General features: G+C 36.0%; 3 protein-coding genes across 3 annotated transcripts; all 3 read left to right on the forward strand.

Annotated features, from left to right (window-relative positions):
- Nucleotides 1–296: 296 nt before the first annotated feature.
- LOC146735574 (uncharacterized) lies at nt 297–3,072 on the forward strand. The gene is made up of 3 exons (XM_085506156.1): nt 297–448; nt 768–792; nt 2,669–3,072. The coding sequence occupies exons 1-3, from the start codon at nt 389–391 to the stop codon at nt 2,929–2,931; spliced, it is 348 nt and encodes a 115-aa protein (XP_085362282.1). The 5' UTR covers nt 297–388; the 3' UTR covers nt 2,932–3,072.
- A 2,901-nt stretch (nt 3,073–5,973) lies between these two features.
- On the forward strand, nt 5,974–6,375 carry LOC144355208 (uncharacterized). Its single transcript, XM_078010597.1, has one exon. The coding sequence runs from the start codon at nt 5,974–5,976 to the stop codon at nt 6,373–6,375; it is 402 nt and encodes a 133-aa protein (XP_077866723.1).
- Nucleotides 6,376–10,550: 4,175 nt separating this feature from the next.
- LOC146735575 (uncharacterized) lies at nt 10,551–14,375 on the forward strand. Its single transcript, XM_085506157.1, has 3 exons — nt 10,551–10,717; nt 11,034–11,058; nt 13,971–14,375. The coding sequence occupies exons 1-3, from the start codon at nt 10,658–10,660 to the stop codon at nt 14,234–14,236; spliced, it is 351 nt and encodes a 116-aa protein (XP_085362283.1). The 5' UTR covers nt 10,551–10,657; the 3' UTR covers nt 14,237–14,375.
- The last annotated feature ends 4,158 nt before the right edge of the window (nt 14,376–18,533 follow it).

Here is an 18,533-nt window from a genome sequence, read left to right on the forward strand (position 1 = left end):
ACTAATATGGTCTAACCCATCTATGAAGCTAGAATTGTACTACTATGTGCTCAGAGGTTTACACTATGATTAATGTATCTAGATATCACAGAAATCAGAAGAAATCATGCAACAATATTAATTTCAGTAGCACATTTGTCAACTATTTCATTATTCATGCAAAATTTCAAATTATGATCGAGGAGACACATATATCTGTAATGATTTCGTAACTGTCCCTCCATGAGAACATATGCCACCTATAACTAAAATAAGATAATCACACCCCTCGTGATATCTTGGTACTATAAAATTCGAACGTATTTGCTTAGCCGACATCTGATACTGCATATCAAACCAAACGTCAAAGAAGACTGTTCATCAGACTGCTGCATCAACAAGACGAATAATGTTGCGCTTACTGATGATACTTGTTACGGCGAGTTGTATTGTTGCCATACCAAATAAGGTAATTTTGAACATTCCGCTGTCATCTCTTCTTACTCAGAAGATGTACGCAATAGTAGCATCCCAGCATCATCGGTGCAGTTTAGTTTGGGTTCCACAACAATACATCCCATTATGATATCACTGTATCGATACTTCTACATTTGTCGACAACCAATATTGTAGAACATAACGTGTATGAACAAGATCGTACAGAAAATACGATGTATGGAATAGCAATATAGTATAATACCTCCTCAGACAGATCAAAAAAATGAATATAAGCAGATATTTGTTCTAATTTAAGAGTTCTTCTGTTTTCTTTTATGTTAAATTTGCAGAGAGCCATTGAGAAGCGAGCGGGGGGTAAGTATTCAAAACTGGTAACTACCACATAATGTTCTAACAGCCCACTGTTTCAGCGGAAAAGTACCTTTTTAAGTTCCAAACAATGCCGTATATTAGTTTCTTTGCTCTTAACATTACCTGTTTAGTAGTTTCCTTGCTCTCAATAATACCAGTTCACTAGTACCCTAGCTCTCATCAATACCTGTTAACTAGTTGCCTTGCTCTCAACAATAGTTTATTAGTTCCCTTGCTCTCAACAATATCCGTTTACTACTTCCCTTGCTCTCATCAATACCTGTTTACTAGTTCCCTTGCTCTCAACAATAACATTTACTAGTTTCCTTGCTCTCAACAATATCCGTTTACTAGTTCCCCTGCTCTCAACAATACCGTTTACTAGTTTCATTGCTCTCAACAATACCGTTTACTAGTTTCCTTGCTCTCAACAATACCAGTTTACTAGTTTCCTTGCTCTCAACAATACCAGTTTACTAGTTCCCTTGCTTTCAACAATACCGTTCCCTAGTTTTTGTACTCTCCACATTACCCGTTTTCTAGTTCCCTTGCTATCAACAAAATATCTTTACTAGTTTTCTCGCTGTCATCAATACCCTTTTACTGATGAATTACACTTCCTGATCAGTTGTAATTTTGTCTTAAGCCAGACTCAGATTTTTCAAAAGCCCAATGTGTCATACTAACAAACATTATATCATATACAATACCGATATGTTTTATCATTATGTTGCTGTCTGCTCATTTCAATTCTTAAATTATGTGCCTATATCTTAAACTTGTATCAGAATGTTCGTAATTCAACTTAAAAGAGGATATCTATTAGCAGATATGTATGTACAAGATGACAGTTGCGAACAATGAATGCCACTGTTGTCTTCTCTGGAGTTTGTATACAGAGAATTTTATAATTTGATATATTAAAATTTGGGATGACTAGTTTTTTAATTTTCACGGAAACCAAAATTGCAGCAATTACCAAAATAGTCGCTTTACATAAGACGAGGCAGAAATGTGATTTCATCGCCATATCATAATATTATGGAAATTTGTTACACTGTCACGGAATATTTGAACAATATTCAAAATAAACAACACCCACGAGTATATTCGGGAATAATTCTCTGTAAGAAGCCATGTTTTTCTTGTTCAGTGTACAGGGACTCACCGGAATGGGTGTCGCCTTTTTGTCTCTAGTCTATTTCAACAACTACCATAATGTTTACAGTCAAAACATTATTATCATTACGTATTATAAAGCAATTGACATGATGTATATGTTAAAGTTTCAAAATTTGACATGTGTTTGTTTACATGTGTTTGTTTACATGTGTTGAATCCCGACCATTGTATGTTAGTAACTTACCTGTACCTATAGTATGTGCTACCACTGGATATGAACTTGTCTTTGACTGGAAAGGCCATACTGACCATGGATATTTGATGTGTATACAGTTGTCTGTAACTTCATAGACATTGCTTACGAATGTTCGTCTAGCCACAGTGAATCTGTGTTCATTAAACATTTTTAGGGTGGAGGTTATGACTGTTGCGCACTGAGGTGCGCGTCTCCCCACCGTGGCGTAGTTGGGTGTGCATCTGTTTACAATGATTTACCATAGTCAAATGTTTGAATCTCGTATGTTGCATCTCATTATAACGTATGTGCAATAAAATTTAAACCACACATGGTGTCAATGTCAACAGAATTCCCAGAAACTATGAAGTCGTGGTTTATAGTAAACTCAAGAAAGAAATGCTGCTTACACACACCGGGCGTACAAAAGTTATGTTCTCTGATTATGAACGAGGAGTGTGACATAAGGTATCATCATGACCTAATATTTCAATGCCAATTTTTTAATTATATCATTTACAGAAGAATTAAGATGTAACATGCAAGTTGGTGTGAGGTATCCAACAGTCAGCGCCAATGTAATCCGGACCGAAGCCACAGCATCAGCAACTGAATGTTGCCTGGTTTGTGCAGATGAACCAACATGTGAAATCTGGACTTTTTATGGTTCGACTTATAATTGTTACATAAAGAAAAACGATCTTTCATCTAAAATAACAGCCAGTGATACCACCTCATCTTCAGGCGGTCCAAGACTATTCGACAACCCTGTGATTTATATTTAATATAATTGTACAAATTCCCATGATTTATAATAATCGGTAGCCATTGGCATGAATGGGGTATAACAATGAGCATGTGATAGTATTGCATTTATCCGACACTTGTATATTGTATTGTAATAAATACAGTGACAAGTAAGAAAATCTCATGTGTATGTTTCTTTACACGTATTTAAAATAATAACGTTCATATACACTTTTACCAGATGGTACACCAAGATGTGGTCACACTATTGTATTATGCGGTAATCATCTTGGAGAATAACCGTCACCTTAGTCCAGAGTGCACAGAGAAATTACTAAAAATCCCTCCAATACTAGTATTTTCTACTGAATTTCCAGACCGAGGTTTTTTCCCGCAACAAAATATATCTTCGACTTCAAAGTTGAAGTACAACTTCATCAATGTTTATCTAAGACACGACATCACCCAAGTAATCAAGCAGTTACAATACTGGTAGCGCTACCTAGGTTAAAATGGCATATGTACCAGGTGCATATGTTTCACCACTCGCCACTCTTATTGTTCGTCTACACAAAAAAGAACGCAATACACTTATTCAACAATACTCGTCAAATATAATGTACTGAAATGGATCAGAGATTTCTTGAAATACTTCTATCGTGGCATCGTATCTTTCTGTAATAGGAGTAATATTATCAAAAATAACGAGAAATAAAACTTAAACATGATGAAAGAAGATTGTAAGTAATGTCGTAGGTAAAGTCTGAGAACCTCATCCCACTGTCAAATGTTTTTTTTCTATTATTTAAAAAAATTAAACTAGTCATGTCTGATGCCCCAGCAACATCTATAATCATCTTATTCGGAACAAGTTTGAAATTTTTTAAAACTTGTGTTTCACGCCTGTCATTTTCCCAGAAGTTTATGAAAAGGTATTTCTTCAACGTAGAAAGTTCGTGAACATTATCCAGCCTGACGTGAATAAACCTGGCCAAATTATTAATGTTATACTGTCACGGTGCCTGGTAGACATCGTGACAACGTCACAAATTGCCATAATATTATTATATTGCTTATCATCATCAGTTCCATTGCTCAAGTGTATCTGCTTCTTTCAAACAGTGAGTTATGTGCGAATACTAGGTTTTATGTTGCCATTATGGTATATACTATTAATTTTACCAGGAGTCTGTAATATATGATAAAATATTTATAAACGAAGTTGGTGACTTTAAAATGACCACAAAGAATGATGGAGTTCGACTTTGGCACTCCCATGCGTTTTCACCTGAATTTACCAAATAAAAATGTTAACGAAAAACTGCACTTTGTTAATAATATCAACTTTATCAGCAACGATACACAACGTTACAATCATTTTTAGGGAAATTAGGCTTGTGGCCCCAACCCCCAATCATCTTTATATTCCCTGGAAGTAAGAATTATTGCAAAATAAATAAATTTGCATACATGAGTAGGTTCAACTGGCTCAGGATCTTTAATTTACAAAAACGGGGAATTACAATACAATATACTATACTATAAGTCAATCCTTTTTAGTGCATTTTCATCCAGAATCGGCAAGGTAATTAATAATTACCGTTATAAAATAGATAACGATTTTTGTTAATTGAGGCGGAAATGAATACAATGACCCCAGTCTCTCTACGGTTTGCAGTATCGTTCTGCATACGGCTATGCACTGCCAATTCATAAAATTTAATACATAAGTGACGCAACTGAACTTTGCCCATAGGATACTCATGTGCAGTTTAGGCCCTCTTGCAGCATGTGTGCAATTACTGTGTTTTTACTATCTACATAAGAGGAAACTGGCAATGCGATTAACTTTTAATATTTGTGTAAGCATTTTTAATTAATTTCGTTTGAGAGGACATCTTTAGGCAATGGTGCCAGTATGAAAAGTTAAATCCAGAGTATATTCAAGTTTAGTAAAACGTACTACAGGTAAACTACAACCCACCTCAACTGTGGCAACAGTAAATAAATGATAGAACATCATAGCCTCGTCCGATGATTGTGGGGATATATAAGTTATTTTCACGTGTAACGCGATGAATCACCATATCACTCGTGAAAGAAAAAATCCATATAGTCGTTATATTTGTGTCACAGGGCAGACCATTAAAAACTCAGGGTGGATTTTAAATATCAAAAGTCCTGCACTGAAAACAAAATGTTATCCCTCTCCATATTTTGAGTAGTGAAACCCTTAATAACGGTTAATTTATCCTGAAAGAAATGTTTTATAATCTATGGCCGTTTTACTATAAAACTTTTACTACAACAAGTTTAAATGATTATTAAATATGATTCATTTCACGCAAACATATAAATTGAAATAGACATGCACACTGACACACTAATTGTTCCAAAATATTTTGCCAAAATATTAATATTTAATTAGGTTTGAATAATAAACCAGTGGATTAAACTTGCTTGTACATAGTCTTGTAATATAGGTCTCAGTACAAACATGAGACATGAATGCTTTTATATTTCTTTCACCGGCGTTATTGTAAATATTTGGTAATTTAGCTACGATTTAGAAAGACATCGGTATGCTATTTTACATATAAATAACAAAAGTTGAAAATCTGCAATATCAATAAATACGTTTAACGTTTAATCAATATTAATGACCGAAACTGTGCTTTATATGATGAAGACGCATCCAACCTGATATTACACATGCAAATGAACATTGATAGTTCATTTCAAAATGTCTAAAAATGGGCCCATGATAAACATCATACTGTGTTGCAACATACCTGTCACTACCATTGAAAAATCAAGATACAATAAAACACATATAGTTGAGATCACCACGTTTTATTAAAGCGTGGGACTCAGATGGCCACAGCGTGCCATTGTTTACAAACAAGCGTCTACTCATGAGCCTTTGCGTTTCAGCGTGTGTTGTTATCGTCGCTTGGGACTCAATTCCCGCGCATGCACAGGTGACCCTCCCGCTTTAATATACTGTCTTATTGATAACTCTCAAGTTGTACAAATCATTGGTGTTGTCAGTGCTGTTATATGAATCTGAAACCTGGAAGATGACAAAAGGCGACGAAAGAAAACTCAATACTTTTCAAACAAAGCGTTTAAGGAGGATAATGAAGATAAAATGGCAAGACCATGTTAGGAATGAAGAACTGCTAACCAGGACTGGGATGGAGAAATTGAGCACTGCAGTAATGACGAGGAGATGGAAATTTATTGGGCACACTTTAAGGGAGGAACCCCCAAGCATCTGTAACACAGCATTGACATGGGCACCAGAAGGGAAAAGGAGACGGGGTAGACCCAAAACAACTTGGCGACGCAATGTAGAGAAGGAAAGAAACAAGGCTGGATGGAAGTCATGGGCGGAAGCCAGAGTTGCAGCAGCTGATATGACAGAATGGAGACGTTCGGTGGAGGCCCTATGTGCCACTAGGCATCTGGAGGATAGGTAACAGGTAACAGATAACTGTCACTCGTCTTCCAAGACTGATGTAATGTCACAAAACGTGTAATAATAACTTGATTTGTAATCATGCAAAGATTTATTCAAACTCATTAAAAATTCAATTTAAACATATGCCACCATGGAACGTGGTATAGAGCTTATAACCCTTCATTAATAACGATAACGATAATCTCTTTCAATAAAGAGTGAAAATAGTAAAAAGTACAAAACATGCCATTACCAGCAACAATGAGAAAATAAAAAAAATACATTTGAAACGAGGAAAGTACAGCTTGTAGCTGTCCTGAGCAACGCTTTGATATTTGATTATAAACCTTGAAAGAAACAATTGTAACTGCCCAATGAGGGATCCGCATCAACAATCTTCAGTCTGCATTGTTTTTAGTTTAAATCTGACAATACTTTCAGTTCATAATTGATCTGCGAAAATGATTATGGTCATATTTACATATTTAATGTTACTCTGAATTAAAATACTTTCAGTTTTTTGAGAAATGTGTGTGTCCCTGACAACCAGTAACATATTCGTAGAAACATGATTCAACAGTCTGTCAGCTGTAAATGTTTTGAGGAATTTGATAAATTTTGTGGCAGCGTTTTTGATAATTTACTCACAATATCACCAATAACAACTGTGTAACAAATTTCAGCATACATTTAAACAAAAAGTTATGAAACATTTTAATTTAGTTTGTACAGTGCATATGTATTTCTTTTTAAATTGTTTACAATTAACACAAGTGTAATGACAAAATCTATAGTACTCTTTCAAGTTCTCAATCGAAAGTACTCCTAATGTATTTGCAGTATTGACGAATGTACTAACAAAAGTGATCTGAAATCTGAAAAATTACAGCTTTAATTATTGTGATTCTATTTAAATATTGGTAACAGTTCTTTAAAACAAATTATGTTTTCATAAACGACTCTTTAAAAGCAAACATGCACATAGACAACCAATATATAAATTGCGCATATGCAGTAGTACAACAAAAAAACAAAGCGACAGCTGCATGTACGCTTTCAACGAGAACCCCCTATTGTGTGTCATTTTATGGGGTTTTTCTTCATCAACTCTAGCACGTTACTTACATTTGATCAATGTTGTGTATGTCACACGAAATTCCTGATCATTGAACGTAATCTTCTCTTGCAATAATAATATAGCTTGGCTCCTTTTTGATTTACTAGCAATAACGCTAATCATGGAAATCCAAAGGTGTCAACGCATTTTAAAAATTAGACTACTTAGACTATATTTAATTCAATGTTAAATTTGCATAAATGTTGTCCCATTTACTCGTTCGTCCCGCTGTCAATCAAAGTAGTGGACGTACTTTGAATTGTTACTGCTGGAACAGAAGTGTTGGTGGCCCAAGCCATGTACAATATCTTCTTACACAATATTCCCTTAGTGATAGATGTTTTCATTGCAGCCACAGGCGAGTGCATATATGGAGTGAATTATGCAATATCAAGTGGTATACCCAACTTCGGCGGGGGGTTATTGCTATTACATTATACCAGTATATTGACAATTCGATAAAACTTGTAAAAAAAGTGTTTACTCATCTACTAAAAGATCATGTTAATGGTCCTTGAACATGAATATTTATAAGAATAGTATGTGCTTGTACGCTGAATGCATACTAAAATTACATACGCAACATAGTTCAAATTTGAAATACAGGGTCGTGTACAGTTTGGATCATTAATTTTCCACGTTTTCATTCCGTTTTTTGTACAATTTGGATTGTAATTTGTCCATTGGAAGTACAGTTGTGAAACCTGTTTTCTGACTCATCATAATACTTCTAACTGTGAATATTTGACATTCAGCGGTACTTGGTTTGACCGAAAGTTGGTACGCGGCGGGACGCAGTGTATCATGTACGGCGACCGGCACGGCGACCTCAGTTCCAACGTCTGACCTGGATACCTTTGGTATAACCAAGATTTGTGACAGTATGCCTGACAAGTTTTGTTGTTGTTCTGGGGTAAGTTTGATAGTGTAAAATTGGATTCTCGCATCGTTTTTGTGACACGTACATGATAAGCCTTGTTTCAACTGCGGCCACAAGAAAGACTTTGAACGCCGTCGCACTAACGCAGTGGTTGGTGTACACTCGGCACAAATCTGCAGCTTTCGAAATTACCTTCATAATCCCCCGTAATTTATTTACCCGTAGTGGAGAATTACAATACCATATATCGTCATCGAATTCTGCGTTGTCCCGTGTTCATTGAAACAGACATATCCGGGGGCAATTTCACTGCAATTTTGTCTGCTAAATTCGAATGCCATTACGGGACACCAGTATTTGGTGGCATACATTATTGCCTGTGACTCGTAGTTTTTTGCATTATTTTGTCCTTCAATCCCTTCAATCTCATCTAGTACATCATGTTTTCTTTTTGGAGTTTCACAGTCCATCTCAAAGTCACAACACGGAGAACACAGCGTTCTGGCGTTTGGTTAGGCACCTTGTTAAGGGACGGTGGTTTAGGTTTGGCGAAGGACAATCACCTAATATTATTCAACCACTATATTTACCTAAAAATCAAACAATACGTCTATTAATATGTATTTCCGTATTAAACCTGTAGTCAATTCATGTTCCAGGGCTACTTGGTTTACCCGTGCATTACCATCCAATATACCATTAATTGCATATGCAAATGTGTTGATTAACACCATCAATATACTGGTATAATATAATACAGTTATGACATGGTAGAAGTGTGTACAAATCAGCAGCAGTCGCTGGCTTGTTACCTATATATTTGGTAACGTCGCTTATGTTTGGGCTTTGAATACGGAGGCAGCTTTCATCGCCATCACCACCATGTGGTGAAACCTCATTGACGGTGCTGAACATGATGTTGCATGTAACGTAAATGCACTGTAGAATACAGAAAAAGAACCCAAAGCTTGCGCACTGCGTACACAATATGTAATAACATTTAACGTGGTCATGACGTAACATATCTCATGAATATTATTCGAAAGTGAAATTATTAATGGCAAGCATTATTATGAAACGCCGGAGTCACGTATATTCAGTCACGACCCCCACTCTATTGTGGTTAGTAAATACTAAACTGGTCACCAAATTTAACAACTGCTTTTTCGTTTTACAATGAAATCTAAATGACCTACAGCAAGCTAAAATAGGTCTCGATTGTATACAGCGCCATCAGTGGCTGTTCCCAGCTCCATGCGTCCAACGTTTACATGCTCGAATTGTGTTCAAGGGTTTACATTAGGACTTTTGCGGACCGAAGTCGTGTGCAGAAGCATTCGAGTCAATAAGGTTTGTATCATATACCTTATAGGTGTAATTACAATTTTACCATGGCATGACCGCAAACACATGACGTAATTTAGAATGACGCGTTTTGTTTTGGATGATGAAGGCGAGCGCGCTGGGACAGGCGTGATACGGGAAATTATTTTCCCGATGTGAGGGCGCACTTCCCACAAAGTTACTAAGCGTTACAAGGCAGGGCAACGCGAGGTGTGAACCAGGAGAAATCATACCACAATATTAATATTAGTGACACATTTGTTAACCCCGTCATTATTCGGGAAAGAAGACTGTTAATAAGACTGATGCGTCGACAATATGAAGAATGTTGTGCTTATATATTAAACCTGTTATGGTAAGTTGTGTTGTTGTGCAGCCAAATAATGTTATTTTGAACGTTCTACTGCTGGCATATATTGTTATTTCTTCCTGCTTACTAGATGCACGTAAATAGCAGCACCCCCGCTAAATTATAATAATAAAAATACCAATACGTGCTGGCAGATATTGGCATGGTAAAGAGTGGTTTAATTTAGTCGCTCTTGACTGCAGATCCGGGCGATTCAAAAGCCAGATACTGCGAGGAAGATGGGGGAGGGGCGCTCTGTAAATTGAATCACACGTGAAAACACAGCATATATTGTGAATTATGTTTTTCTACACCCCATGTGTCATTAACGAATATGGGCTTAGACAGAAATCAGAAGAAATCATGCAACAATATTAATTTCAGTAGCACATTTGTCAACTATTTCATTATTCTTGCAATATTTCAAATTATGTCCCTCCATGAGAATATATGCCACCTATAACTAAAATAAGATAATCACATCCCTCATTATATGTATATATGGTACGATAAAATTCCAACGTATTTGTTTGGCTGACATCTTATACGGCAATTCAAACCAAATTTAAAAGAAGACTGTTAATCAGACTGCTGCATCAACAACACGAATAATGTTGCACTTACTGATGATAATTGTTATGGTGAGTTGTATGGCTGCCGTACCAAATAAGGTAATTTTGAACATTCTGTTGTCATCTCTTCTTACTCGGGAGGTGTGTGCAATAGTAGCATCCCAGCATCACCGGTGCAGTTTAGTTTGTATCTCACAACAATACATCACATTATGATATCACTGTATCGATACTTCTACATTTGTCGACAACCAATATTGTAGATCATAGCGGGTATGAACAAGATCGTACACAAAATACGATGTATGGAATAGCAATATTGTATAATCCCTCCTCAGACAGATCAATAAAATCGATATAAGCAGATATTTGTTTTAATTTATGAGGTCTTCTGTTTTTTATGTTAAATTTGCAGAGAGACATTGAGAAGCGTGCGGGGGGTAAGTATACATAGTGTTCAAAACTGGTAACTACCACATAATGTTCCAACAGCCCACTGTTATAGCAGAACAAATACCTCTTTAAGTTACAAACAATGTCGTCTACTAGTTTCCTTGCTCTTAACAATACCCGTTTACTAGTTTCTTTGCACTCAACAATACCCGTTTACTGGCTTCCTTGCTCTCAACAATATCTGTTTACTAGTTTCCTTGCTCTCAACAATAATAGTTTACTAGTTCCCTTACACTCAATAACACCTGTTTACTGGTTTCCTTGCTCTCATCAATACCCGTTTACTAGTTTCCTTGCTCTCAACAATACCTGTTTACTAGTTTCCTTGCTCTCAACAATACCTGTTTACTAGTTTCCTTGCTCTCATCATTACCCATTTACTAGTTTCCTTGATCTCAACAACACCTGTTTACTAGTTTCCTTGCTCTCAACAATAATAGTTTACTAGTTCCCTTACACTCAATAACACCTGTTTACTGGTTTCCTTGCTCTCATCAATACCCGTTTACTAGTTTCCTTGCTCTCAACAATACCTGTTTACTAGTTTCCTTGCTCTCAACAATACCTGTTTACTAGTTTCCTTGCTCTCATCATTACCCATTTACTAGTTTCCTTGATCTCAACAACACCTGTTTACTAGTTTCCTTGCTCTCAACAATAATAGTTTACTAGTTCCCTTACACTCAATAACACCTGTTTACTGGTTTCCTTGCTCTCATCAATACCCGTTTACTAGTTTCCTTGCTCTCACCAATACCTGTTTACTAGTTTCCTTGCTCTCAACAATACCTGTTTACTAGTTTCCTTGCTCTCATCATTACCCATTTACTAGTTTCCTTGATCTCAACAACACCTGTTTACTAGTTTCCTTGCTCTCAACAATAATAGTTTACTAGTTCCCTTACACTCAATAACACCTGTTTACTGGTTTCCTTGCTCTCATCAATACCCGTTTACTAGTTTCCTTGCTCTCAACAATACCCGTTTACTAGTTTCCTTGCTCTCAACAATACCTGTTTACTAGTTTCCTTGCTCTCAACAATACCTGTTTACTAGTTTCCTTGCTCTCATCATTACCTATTTACTAGTTTCCTTGATCTCAACAACACCTGTTTACTAGTTTCCTTGCTCTCAACAATACCTGTTTACTAGTTTCCTTGCTCTCAACAATACCTGTTTACTAGTTTCCTTGCTCTCAACAATACCCGTTTACTAGTTTCCTTGCTCTTAACAATACTAGTTTACTAGTTCCCTTACACTCAATAACACCTGTTTACTGGTTTCTTTGCTCTCATCAATACCCGTTTACTAGTTTCCTTGCTCTCAACAATATCTGTTTACTAGTTCCCTTGCACTCAATAACACCTGTTTACTGGTTTCCTTGCTCTCAACAATATCTGTTTACTAGTTTCCTTGCTCTCAACAATATCTGTTTACTAGTTTCCTTGCTCTCAACAATACCTGTTTACTAGTTTCCTTGCTCTCAACAATACCTATTTACTAGTTTCCTCGCTCTCATCAATACCCTTCTACTGATGAATTACACTTTCAGATCAGTTGTAAATTTTTCTTAAGCCAGACTCGCATATAATTTTGACAGAACATAACAAGTCATAAATTCTTATATATTTCAAAATCCAAAAGTGTCATATTAACAAACATTATATCATATACAATACCGATATGTTTTATCATTATGTTGCAGTCTGCCCATTTCAATTCTTAAATTATGTGCCTATATCTTAAACTTGTATCAGAAAGTTCGTACTTCAACTTAAAAGAGAATATCTATTAGCAGATATGTATGTACAAGTTGACAGTTGCAAATATTGAATGCCACTGTTGTCTTCTCTGGAGTTTGTTTTTATGTATTTTTTGAAATTGCTAGTGCTGATATACAGAGCATTTTATTATTTGATATATTCAAATTTGGAATGACGAGTTTTAATTTTCGCGGGAACCAAAATTGCAACAATACCAAAATATCACTTTACAGAAGACGTGACAGAAATGTGTTTTCATCGTCATATCATAATATTATGGAAATTTGTTACAATGTCACGGAATATTTGAACATTATTCGAAATAAACAACACACACAAGTATATTCGGGAATAATTCTCTATAAGGAGCCTTGTTTTCTTGTTCTCAAGACTCACCGGAATGGGTGTCGCCTTTTTGTCACTAGTTTCAACAACTACCATAATGTTAACAGTCAAACACATTATTATTATTATTATTACGTATTATGAAGCAATTGACATGATGTATATGTTAAAGTTTGAAAATTTGACTGTATTTATTGAGTTGAATCTCGACCATTGTATGTTAGTAACTTACCTGTACCTATAGTATGTGCTGTCACTGGATATGATCTTGTCTTTGACTGGAAAGGCCATACTGACCATGGATATTTGATGTGTATACAGTTGTCTGTAACTTCATAGACATTACTTACCAATGTTCGTCTAGTCACTGTCTAATCCGTGTTCATTTAACATTTTTAGGATTGTTGCGCAGTGAGGTGCGCGTCTCCCAACCGTGTTGTAGTTGGGTGCGCATCTGTTTACAATGATTTACCATAGTCAAATGTTTGAATCTCATATGTTGCATTTCAGTGTAATTTTCCTGTGTAATTTATTAAAACGTATGTGTAATGAATTTTAAACCACACATGGTGTTAATGTCAACATAATTCTAGAAACTATGAAGTCGTGGCTCTTAGTAAACTCATTATATCATTAACATCGACCTATGTATAATAATACTCAAGAATGAAATGCTGCTGACACACACCGGGCGTACAAAATTGTTGTTCTTTGATTATGAACGAGGAATGTGACATGATGTATAATGATTTAATATTTCAATGCAAATTTTTCAATTGTATCACTTACAGAAGAGTTAAGATGTAACATGCAAGTTGGTGTGAGGTATCCTTCAGTCGGCGCTGTCAATTTAATCGGAATCGAACGCACAGAATCTGCAACTGAATGTTGCCTCGCTTGTGCAGATGAACCAGCATGTGAAGTCTGGACTTTTTATGGTCCGACTTCTGAGTGTTACATAAAGAAAGGAGATCTTTCAGATAAAATAACAGCCAGTGATACCACATCATCTTCAGGCGGTCCAGGACTATTTGACAACCCTGTGCTTTATATTTAATATAATTGTACAAATTCCCATGATTTATAATAATCAGTAGCCATTAGCCAATGGGGTATCACAATGAGTATGTGATAGAATTGTATTTATCTAACACTTGTATATTGTATTGTAATAAATACAGTCACAAGTAAGAAAATCTCATGTGTATGTTTCTTTACACATATTTAAAATAATAACGTTCATATAAAGGTTTATCAGATGGTACACCAAGATGTGGTCACAATATTGTATTATGCGGTAATCATCTTGGAGAATAACCGTCACCTTAGTCCAGAGTACAAAGAAAAATTTCTAAAAATCCCACCAATACTAGTATTTTCTACTGGATTTCTAGACCGAGGGTTTTTTCCCAGAACGAAATATATCTTTGATTTTAAATTTGAATATGTACTGAAATGGATCAGAGATTTCTTGAAATGCTTCTATCGTGGCATCGTATCTTTCTGTAATATGGGTAATATAATCAAGAATAATGAGAACCTAAACATAATCAGAGAAGATCGTAAGTTATGTCGTAGGTAAAGTCTAAGAACCCCATCTCTCAGAGTCTGCGGTTTAGAATCACATCGGGTCATTTTCACGAAAATTAGGTACGTGACCCCAAATATCCTGATATTCTCAGAATAAGAAAGTAAGAATTATTGCAAAATGAATAAATTCACATGCATGATTAGGTTCAAACTTTAAAATAATACTGGCTTAGAACCTTAAATTTACAAATATCGTGGAAATACAATGCAATATACTATATTATCATATACCTCGTATTGCCCGGACTCGTAACGCTATGGGAATCGCGATGCGCGAGCCGTGCAATAATTTTCCAAATCACGCCAGGGCCCCGTTTACCATATTTGTTAAACGCGTCTATTTCCTGGAACTACTTTCTGTTTATAAACATCGCGCGTAATTTGCGTCTGTGCTTCGATAATGGCTGACGATATTATTCTGTGGATGGGAAATATACCGAAAACACCAGTTGGACTCATTATTACCCTGACGAAAGCCGACATTCCACCACAACCAATCATAAATATAACTGGTCACAAAAACGTGTCAAGTTTACAGCACTACGATACTCACATTCAGCTGACATCGGTGCCGCGGGATACACCCAGCGACACCGATGCCAGCTGACCGTCTGACGATACTGTCTCTCAACGGAAGTTCGTCGGCGCATTTCAGATATTGTTGGTTACGCCAGAATCAGGAACTGTAAACCAAACTGCTTCTTGTCAAGCAATTGTTTCTCGTTCACCGACTACGGTTTTCAACAACTGTGAAATTAACGTGTCTTTACCCGTCTTTACCTGTGGCTACAACATCAGCTCCAAGAAATCGTCCGTTGTCGGACGGTCAGTAAATGACCAACTTAGCTGGACTGTAGTGTCCATTCTTAAGAAAGCAAGTTTATAATGAGTTCGTATTTATTACCGTTAAAATATTGTTATAAATTTATGTCCATTTGCTGTTTCATTAAAACGTAGTTTGTGGATATATTTGGTGACATTCGTTTGTCAATAGATCCCTGTCACTGACGTCATGTGGTACCGGTCGTGTGAGAGATGTTGACGCGTTTGCGTCATTTAGAATCCTCCGTATAAATCCGCACCAGTAAAAAGGCCCGTATCGAAACCCGGGTGAAATCGAATAGGTTTTCTTTTGGGCCAGACGAGCGAAAAATAACATAACTAAAGACTTTTTTTTCATATAAGGTATATGGTAAAACCTTTATGGACTGGATACAGCTTTTGCGGCCCTCGATCATACGGCTTAAGCTCCCTCGCAAGCTCGCGCGCTTCCGCCGCACGACCTCGGGCCGCAAAAGCCGTTTCCAGTCCATAAAGAATAGTACAATCCTTCTTGCTAGTGCATTTTCATCAAGAATCAGCAAAGTGATAAATAATTACCGTTATAAAATAGAAAACGACTTCTGTCAATTGATGCGGACATGAATGCGATGACCCCCAGTCTCTCTACGGTATGCAGTATCGTTCTGCATACACTGTTTATTAATAAAGGTTTTATACTTAAGTGACTCGTCTGAACTTTGCTTACAGGATACCCATGTGCAGTTTAGGCCCTCTTGCAGAATGTTGTGCAATTACTGTGTTTTACTATCTGATTTACATAAGAGGAAACTGGCAATGCGATTAAATTTTAATATTTGTGTAAGCATTTTTAATTAATTTTGTTTGAGAAGACATCTTTAGGCAATGGTGCCAGTATTAAATCCAGAGTATATTCAAGTTTAGTAAAACGTACTACAGGTAAACTACAACTCAACACAACTGTGGCAACAGTAAATGCCAGAGTATATTCAAGTTTAGTAAAACGTACTACAGGTAAACTACAACTCAACTCAACTGTGGCAACAGTAAATAAATGATAGAACACCATAGCCTCGTCCGATGATTGTGGGGATATATAAGTTATATTCTCATGTGGCGCAGTATATCTCGCTCTTCTAGTGCAAATACGGCCGCAGAATACACCATATCACTCGTGAAAATAAATTCCATATAGTCGTTCTATATTTATGTCACAGGGCAGACTCAATTCCCGCGCGTGCACAGGTGACGACCCTCCCGCTTTAACATACTGTCTTCTAGATAACTGTTACTCGTCTTCCAAGACTGATGTAATGTCATAAAACGTGTAGAAATAATTTGACTTATAATCATGCAAAGATTTATTCAAACTCATTAACAATTCAATTTAAACATATGCCACCATGACACGTGGTATAGAGCTTATAACCCTTGACTAATAACGATAACAACAGCGATGTAATATCTTTCAATGAAAAGTACAAAATATGTTATTACCACCAACAATGCGAAAATAAAAAATACATTTGAAACGAGGAGATTTCAGCCTGTAGCTGTTCTGAGCAACGGTCTATGTTTCCACAACGTGGCATAGCATTTCTTCGTGTTTATGGGAGGTTCTAGGCAAATACCCTTCGGCGAGACTTTTTTAGACGAGTGTCCCGCTATTTGTGCAGTGGCACCACCAAGTTCCTGTGGAGTGCACATCGTCACTGACTTCTTTAATTGGCCATCACATCCTGAGACTTTCTAGCAATGAATATTATACTATACTTTTTCATAAATTAACTTCAGTAATTGTCGGAATTGATATGAAATTATTTGAATCCAGGAAGATGCATGCCCACGTGCAATGTGAATGATGTCCCCCACGCAATTCAAATGTTATAATTTAACACATCTGAAAAAATCGTAATTATATTTGATAAGAACAAAGTTCATCTGAAATGGACCAAAAAGTAAAAATTTAAGCGGGAATGCATCATATGGCCATAGCGTGACTTTGCTTACGAACAAACGTCTACCCTTGATCCTTTACGCTTTGATATTTGATTATAAAAATATAATTATAACTCAATTATCAATCAATTATCTTCCGTCTGCATTATTTGCAGTTTAAATCTGACAATTTTTTCAGTTCATACTTGATCAGTGCATATGATTATGTTCATATTTTCATATTTAATGTTACTCTAAATTAAAATACTTTCATTTTTTTTCAGAAATGTGTGTGTCCCTGGCAATCAGTAACATAATCGTAGCAAGATGATTTAACAGTCTGTCAGCTGCAAATGATTGGATGAATTTGATACATTTTGTGGCAACGTCTCTGAAAATTCACAATATCACTAATAACAACTGTGTAACAAATTTCAGCATATATTTTTTAAACCTTTTATGAAACATTGATCTGCAATTTAGTTTGTACCGTGCATATGTAAGTGCATTATCTTTTGATTTTGATAATAATTTAACAATTTGCCATAATGTGATACGTTGGTCCTTTTTATAGCTTTAATTATTGTGATTATATTTAAATATTGGTAACAGTTCTTTAAAAGAAATTATGTTTTCATGAACGCCTCTTCAAAAACAAATATGCACACAGACAGCCATTGTACAAATTGCGCATGTGCAGTAGTATAACACTAAACAAAACGGCAGCTGTATGTATGCTTTCAACGAGGAACCCTCTTTTATATGTCATTTTACGTTTTTTTCATCAACTCTAGCACATTACTTACATTTAATCAATGTTGGTTATGTCACACGAAGTTCCTGATCATTGAACGTAATCTTCTCTTGCAATAACAATGTGGCTTGGCTCCTTTTATCACCATTAATGCATGATGTACAAGAACCTTTTTGATTTACTAGCAATAACTCTATTCATGGAAATCCAAAGTTGTCAACGCATTTTAAAACTTAGACTACTTAGACAATATTAATTCAATGTTACGTTT

This window comes from Saccoglossus kowalevskii, chromosome 12, assembly GCF_978046115.1.
Source record: "Saccoglossus kowalevskii chromosome 12, keSacKowa6.1, whole genome shotgun sequence".
NCBI lineage: Eukaryota > Metazoa > Hemichordata > Enteropneusta > Harrimaniidae > Saccoglossus > Saccoglossus kowalevskii.